Source organism: Beta vulgaris, chromosome 9 (assembly GCF_026745355.1).
Source record: "Beta vulgaris subsp. vulgaris cultivar EL10 chromosome 9, EL10.2, whole genome shotgun sequence".
Classification (NCBI taxonomy): domain Eukaryota; kingdom Viridiplantae; phylum Streptophyta; class Magnoliopsida; order Caryophyllales; family Amaranthaceae; genus Beta; species Beta vulgaris.
This window is the reverse complement of record NC_079210.1, coordinates 50740913-50749210: the sequence shown is the minus strand read 5'-3', so window position 1 is coordinate 50749210 and position 8298 is coordinate 50740913. Positions and strand designations below refer to the sequence as shown.

At 33.6% G+C, this 8298-nt stretch overlaps 1 protein-coding gene across 1 annotated transcript; it reads right to left on the bottom strand.

The window, feature by feature from the left end:
• Positions 1-862: 862 nt before the first annotated feature.
• On the bottom strand, positions 863-4528 carry LOC104904575 (hypothetical protein). Its single transcript, XM_010692862.4, has 3 exons — positions 4153-4528; positions 3910-4015; positions 863-1401 (listed from the first exon to the last, which is right to left on the bottom strand). The coding sequence occupies exons 1-3, from the start codon at positions 4305-4307 to the stop codon at positions 1147-1149; spliced, it is 516 nt and encodes a 171-aa protein (XP_010691164.1). The 5' UTR covers positions 4308-4528; the 3' UTR covers positions 863-1146.
• Positions 4529-8298: the final 3770 nt, after the last annotated feature.

Sequence of the window (8298 nt, the reverse complement as noted above, 5' to 3'; positions counted from 1 at the left end):
GAGAAAAAGGTGTGTGGGCGGTGGGACTATTCCAAAGGATGCAACAACATGGGTTAGGGGGGGAGGTGGGGTTGGTAGTTGGCTGGTTGTGGGAGAAGAAAAGGAAAAAAAAAGTGTGGGAGGGTTAGAACATAATTCGAAAATATTATTTCGATCACAGTTGCGGTAACGGTCACAATAATATGCGAGAACGGGGATGATGTAGTTATCGTACCGCCGAACATCGACTTAAACAATAAAATATCCCTAAAACCCATCTAAAATGCGAATTTTTACACCTTCAAGATGCAGGTAGTATGAGCTCGATAGTTTTGAAACCTTTACAACACGGGCGATACAATACGATGCGGCCTTATTTTGACACCATGGTTAGGAAGCCTTAAGGTATTTTTTTCTAAAAATATTGAATTAGTGGTTATACTTGAAAAGATAAAAAGGTCAACAAGGTTACCGTTGGATTATTTTCAAATTTTTGAAAAATGGGACTGTTTTAAAAATTGATTGAGTGGCTGTAAGGGTTGTCAACCCTCTTAATATTGGATTCTCATTGTTTAGGAATACATTAAAATATTATTTTTATATCACTTCTCCCATCATTTATCAATATTATAATCTAATGTGTCTAAGAAGGTTGACAACCCTAAAGATTACTCAAACATTTTCCGACTGTTTTAAAAAGAACGTGCAAAGGTGGCATTATTGTTATCAGTTAATTCTAAAATAAATCGATTATATTATAACACATACAGATTAAACATTTGTTTTTTTAAGAAATACTCTACTTCCTAACGTAATATAGATCCATAGGAATTTTCAATTACGCTTAGAAGTGCAAGGCTATAACATAAAACCTTTCAAGACATAGAAACAATGCTGTTGCATGCTCAGCAGAACACTATATTCATCTGATCATAATGCAAAATTGCGGATTTTGTGGTGATTTTGGAGCAGAAGAAGAAATCGCTCCTAAAAAATAACATAAACCCATACAAAACGTATGAAAATGAAATCTAATGTCCTCTTACATTGATAGTTTGATACATATAACATTACACACTACACATTACACATCTTTTCCTATAACTTTGACCAAAATGGTTCACATTAACATCTTTATTTCCTCCCGTACTTAACCAAATAATATCCTTACTGCTGGACCACCGGACTTACGTTCTGTTTTTGCTGTAAGTGCTCAAAATTAGCGAGCGAACAAGATCTTACCATTTCACCGGCAAGGGGAATCACCGGGAGGTTGTCGCAGTCGCAGATTTCGATCATGAAACCGTCTGGATCGTGGAAGAAGAGCTGATCCACGTAGATACCACCTTCTTCAACTCTAGCTCGTACATGTTTTATTCCCATATCCCTTAGCTTCTTCTCCACTGCTCCCATACTTTCACACTGCATAAACATAATTATGCAAATGTTAAACACTATATAGTCTATCTATATCAATTTTTGGAACATATTTCTACTTGACATATGGTCATGTTGCTTTCATACTAGTTCGTATACTGTTCTAATTTAGTAATCTACACACTGTTCTGCATCATAAACCAGGAAAAGTAGCAAAGCTATTTTTTTTTGGTGAACAACGGTAACATAAAGATCATAGAGTTATGGCAAAAAACCTATTACAATCCATAGAGAGTAACCTTTGACAATAATTAGGGGGGTCGGGAAAATGCCTAATTACATCATGGGTATCAAACCCGCTCATACACTCGTGAGCTAACATATCCGACAACGGGTTGTCTTTGACAGAGAATATACATACAATATTTTCTTCCTAAAATATTTACAATATTTTTAGTAAACAAATCTTTATTTCAAAAATATTTAAAATTCAAGACAATTGTAAGATAATTTTCAAATTTAGTGCTCGTTTGGTTGGATGTAGAGAGTACAAATTCCTTGGAAATTTGTTTTTCTATGTAATTATATTTTTTTAAGAATTGCTAAATGTTGTTTGGTGATTCATGAAAAGTGAAAGTTCCCATGAGAATTTTCACTTACCTAGATCCCCTAAATAAGTAATTTCCTCCATTTTGTAGAAAAAATGGAACTTCCTAAAAATTTCTACTTCAGTGAATTTGTCAACCAAACAACACCAAGAAATTTCAGTTCTTATAAATTCTAACTTCCTATGTTAAACAATGTCAACCAAATAACACCTTAAAAAAATCAATCGTGCTCCCGTGAGTAGCACCATTTAAAACACATCTCTATCAGACTATATATCACAGCATGTGTTGTTGCTGACTCCTCTAACAGATATGCACTAGTACTACATAACTTCTAGAAATCTCCATTACATGATTTCATCTTTCCTTTACTTTTTCATCTTTCTTTTTTCTTTTGTTCACCTCAATTACGTAATTAGTACAACAGCTGTTTTACTAGCTTCCACAATCAAACAAACAACTTTTCTCCTATACGGTAAAAATCACGATCTTACTCGAAGTCTCGAACTAAGTCTCGCACTATTCATATAACACGACCTATTCTCATACTATTTATATGATAACCTCTATATCTCAATAAGCGAGACACCTCTCTCTTTTACGTAAAAGTATTTTATAAGAAAATGTATCAATTAGATACGAAGAAAGTAGGACAAACATCTATTGAAAATCTACCTAATATATAAAAATAAGTTTTGCTATTTAAGATTCAGTGATGTATACATTCATAACTTTTTTGGGAGGTCATGTGCAGGGTGAGCAACTGCAGAGGACCCCCAAAATATAAGGGGTTCAATTCTATTAGTTGTCCTTTTAAAAGGAAAAAAAAAAAACTAACTCTAATTATAAACTATTCATTTCCAATTTTATAGAGTGTAATGTTGGATGTAAATTTTAAATTTTTTCTTTTTGGTGTTTCTTCTCTTCCTATTCTCCAAAAAGACCATTAATGACCCTCCCATCTCTTCCTATTTACCAAAAAAATGTAATTTTTATAATTTAATTTAGCACAAAGCCCCTAATTTTATGAGACGATCCTGTATAAGAGATTTAATTGATAAGTTTATACGTTACCAAGCATGAAAGTCAAAACGTTTACAACGATTAGGTAAAATTTGATAGGGTGAAAAATAAAATAGGGGTATATATGCAGCATGGTCCCACGCCTCACAAGGAATATCAATTGATCACTTGTCTTTATTGTAGGATGTACAACTTTAACACGATACTATGCAATAGAAAAACACCATTTGTGACCTAATTCACGTTTTCCTACTTGTATTATTTTGGTCTCCCCAAGTGATAACGACACCAGCTAAAGTATACTACCCATAGTTTACCATTATGAGTTATGACCCCCATATGCATTCGAAACCATTTAGGATTTTCTTTCCTATGCACATCAATAAAATCAAAATATAGGCAGATATTTTGCCATCTGTCCTACACAAAGTTTATACGCTGTCATAATAGGGAATACAATGACATTGCTCAGGGTTTAAATTCTCGTTCCGTTCCTACAAAATATATTTGACATTTAATTTTGAAATGTTTAGCCTTGTATCCAACCTTTTAACTAATGCGCCTGCAGGCTAATAATCGAGTCCAGTCTTTTAGCGGATGTGCCTGCAGGCTAATAATCGAGTAGAAATTATCTTTCCTAACTTGTCAAAATTGGTTCATGAATAGTAACCAAATGACAAATGGTGCAACTATTTTAAAGCGTAGAAGTATGTATATCTGAATGGTGCAGATATATTTTGCTCATTAACATGATTTTAAACTAACAATGACTTTAAAACTAGTCTTAGATGTATCATTCTCATATTATATCGAATGTATGGGAGTATGATAAAAATTTGGGTTTGCTGAAACATAACACTGTCACATAATAAAGTTTGAAGCTTACGTATACTATTTATAGAAGTAACCTGAAAGTAATTACCTGGAAAGAAATATGGTTATCCTTAGGATTAATTTCTGTTTTTTGAGGCAATTTCTCTGGTTCAGCCGCCTGTAATAAGTGTATTCCAATTCCGTACCCAAAAAGCCTACATTTTCCCAAAAACACAAAATTTCTCAGAAATTAAATCTTCAAAAGAAAAAAATAAAAATACCCAGAAACCAAAATTAAATTTTTAAAAATACCCATTATTTATAAAATTGAATGAAAAATTAAAAAAATTACCAAGCTCCATCAAAATCAAAGGAACCAGGCCTTCGAATTGGGAAAAACCCAAGAACATCTTGGTAAAAATTAATGGATTCTTCAACTGAACGACAAAGAAGAGAGATGTGATTGATAGATTTTAGGTGAAGTGGGTTTCCTTGAATTTCCTTCATTTGTTCTTCTTTTTCTGTTTTTTTTTTTTGTTTTTTTTTTTGGAAAATTATCCCAAAAAATCGGCGCTTTTTTAAAATTGGATGGATAAAATTGCTTACTTGATGATGAAGAGAGAGGAAAATTAGAGTTGAAATGAAGAATGTTTAGGAGAGAGAAAACAGAGGAATGAGAAAAACAGGGGAAAATAATTAAGTGCAATTAGGTGGTGGGAGTAATGGTGTTATTTGTGGAAATTGGATGGGTATTATATAGAAGATGATCAGAACTACATGTGCGCCACGTATACTTGAAAGATTCCAAATGACACATAGGTTCCACGTTGCTGACTGGTCATGTACAGCTCATTAACTAAGAATAATGCATATATAGATTTATACAATCATACCATACCAATTAATTTCGTACCAGAAACTTTTTACCTTATAGGACGTTAAAGGGTACCATGTAGGAAAAAAAGGTAACGTATAGATTTTTTTTTTTAAATAAGGTACCATGATATGAAGTAATTCTAAATATGATCTAACTTTTTTTTCCGAACCCCATTGCAGAACTCATGATAAGATAAAGGGTCCTACTAAATTGGAACCTGTTGCAGGTTCATCCGAGATGGATTTGTGGGTAGATATTTTGAGCGTGGTGGGATGGTAACCGGTAAGGACAACCCTCTCCCAAAGTGTCTCTAGTGGGAAATAAAAGTTGTTTCTTTATCATTAGGTTAAGTTTAACTTGATAAACATGATCTAACTGGGTTAAACCTCGATTGATTAATTCCAAACTCAACTTGCAATTCAAGTTTTTAATGAGTAAGTTCAAGGTTGTCTAAACCGCTCAATGAAACTTGAAATTCATGTACGTACCACTACACAAGTTTAACTTGGTAAACATGATCCAACTGGGTTAAATCTCGATTGATTAATTTCAAACTCAACTTGCAATTCAAGTTATAAATGAGTAAGATCAAGGTTTACAGCTCAATAAAACTTGAGATGCATGTAGATACGTAAATTAGTACATCAAATATTGCAAATCCCGTCAATGATTGCATACAAGTTGGTGTGACTTGATTTAATGGCCATCTTAGAATCTTGTATTGAGAATTTCTTCTTAGAAAAATACTTTCTACTTGGACAATTTCCTCAAGCACTCGAAATCATCTCAACCAAAAGATCTGTCAAAACAAAAGATACTCAACCAATAGTCAACTAATACAGTAATACTCTCCTTCTATCCTTGCTAGAAAAAGTAAGCACTATAATGAATGACTCCCGAATACTAATATTTGTATGTTTCTTTTTCGTTTTTGCTAAAAAAATAAACAAAAAATATCGACTTTCAACAAAAATGAAAATGACATAAAAATTTCAGGCAGTTTATTGGAATTTGTAACTATACTTTTCTTCTATTTTACCTAAAATTGCAACAGTTTAACATGTAACTATGTAAGCATTATTTTTATTTTTATTTTGAGGGGAGCATTATTGTAGTTTGTAACTACATACTTCTTCTACTTTACTAAAAAAATCAACAATATATAATACAAAAATTATTAAAAGAGACTGTCTAATTTTAATATAAAGATATACCTAGTTATTGACTCTGTTGGGTATATGGTAGTATATGGAACTCATGGAGGTGTATGGGTGTGGAGATGAGGTTGCGTAAAGGGAAAACGTCATATTGGGCATAAGGCGAACTTTGAATTGACATATCTTTCAATCTAGAAATGATTTTGAGGTGATTCAAAGTGGAGGAGATAGCTTATTCCGAGAGCTTTCCAACGATAGGTCATATGTCCAATTCCGATGAGAAACGAGAAAGTTATGACTGTTTTACGAAAACTGACGAAGCTGACGGCAGAAGACTCAGGTGCGCCCGCACCTGAGGCCTGGTGCGCCCGCACCACGGGATGGTGCGCCCGCACCTATCGAGGACACGTTTTTTTCCGGTTTTGCTTAGTGGGGTATAAATAGGTGCCCTAATTGCGTCATTAATGTATTCTTCATCTTTAAACACATATTAGAGAGAGAAAAGGCAATAGAGAGTTCTTGGAGTGCTTTTTGTAATCTTTCTTGAATATTCATCGATTCCTAATGCAGATTCGTGGTTTTTCTCCCAGTTCTTGGGTTTCCACGTAAAATTTCTGGTGTGTTCTTTCCTGCTTTATTATTTGATATTCTATTATTGTTTGCTATTATTTCTAGATTGATAGTCAATAGAACTTACAGACTCTGTTTGGAGAAGCATTTTAGTTACCTTAAATAATAAGGTGCTAACATAATTTAGGTGCTAAAATGATTAGTAGTGTTTGGAGAGCACCTAAAATAAAATTTCAGGTGGCTAAAATGACTTAAATGATAAGTTAAAAAATTTACCTTTTCAAAACCAGGTGACTGAAATTTTGAAGAATCTTTCCAAAATTTCGACAGCAACTAACTTTGCTAAAATAATATATCAACTTAATCAACTAATTTTGCCAAACAGTTAAAGTAATCAATTACCTTATCAGTTTCAACACCTTATCAGTTTCAGTTAACTTATCAGTTTCAGTTTATTTTCAGCTAGTAATGCCAAACAGAGCTATTATATGAACTAAACTAGTTACCGAAAGAAATTAAACAAGCAAGTTCACTATTGAATATTATCCTAGTTATTTACAATTAAATATTAATTTTATAGCTACAGCTTCACCATTAGTATGATATTGTCCGCTTTGGACCTAACCTGCACGAATTTGTTTTTAGGCTCATTCCCCAAAAACCTCATACTAATATAGTTTGTAAACTCTTATAAAACATATAACTCTTTCTTATCTCCCCGATGTGGGACTTGAGATATATACCCATCACACGAAGGGTACATCTAATACTATTAGTAGTTTTGTATCTATTATATCTATAAAAAGTAAAAATAATATAGAACTAGAAATGGTATGCATGCAATCTTTTCACTGATGTCAGAAAAATTGTTTCTATCATAAATCTTGTTAAAAAAAACTCATCTCCCTGAGAAGTGAGAAGGACAACGCGGTTGATGTATGCCATGAAAAACATGGTGTTAGTGAAACGCGGTAGATGATATTATCCTAATTCGTAACAGATAAATTAAATACGATGATCACGGGACAATTGCCAACCAGCCAGTTGAAACTCTGACATAGGACAAATTAACAATCTAGTATTTGGTCCTTTCAAAAAAACAATCTAGTATTTGGAAGTTATACGTATATGTTCACAACTTCACATACACTTCCAGACTCTTCTTTTCTTCATTTGTTTAGTGCAACAACAATTTTGTACTTAACTCACTCTCCAGTATGGCAGTATTATACTACTACCTATTATTTATTTATTTTTGCTGTTTGCACCCGGTTCACCCTTTGGGCTACATCCGGATCGAGGCCAAGTTCGGGATGGTTAGGTTCCATTCCTCTCCCAAGGGTGTTGCGGGGATTCGAACACAGGTTCGTCCTATCAAAGCCAGTCCCCATCACCACTGGGCCAACACTTACTTAGTATACTACTACCTATTATATGTCTTCTTTTCTCTCTTTCAGTGTGTCTGTATATGGAAAGTTACTTATTAGTATGATATAAGACCATAGGAGATAGTACCACTTTACTATTATTTTCCACATGTCTTTATTCCATTGCCGTCCATAATATTTTTTTTTCTTCCTATTGTTCGTAGTAAGGTTCGGTTTGAGTTGATGACTTCTCTAGGTTCCGTTCTTTTAAACTTATTTTTAATTCAGTTTAATTTAGTTTCTTTTTACAGTTCAGTTCAGATTTTCTCACTTCAAAAAAACATGACTTAACTTCTCTAGGCCCCACCCCGATTTTTTGTTTTGGGCAAGTCAAAAATGACTTTTTAATCTTTGTTTTTTACCGACTCGATTTTGACCAGAAAACCCGCTCATTTTGGCCCGAAATAACAGGCGTCGGGCACAACTGGTCCGTCCCAACCAATGGGCAATTTCTTTAAGCGCGTCTG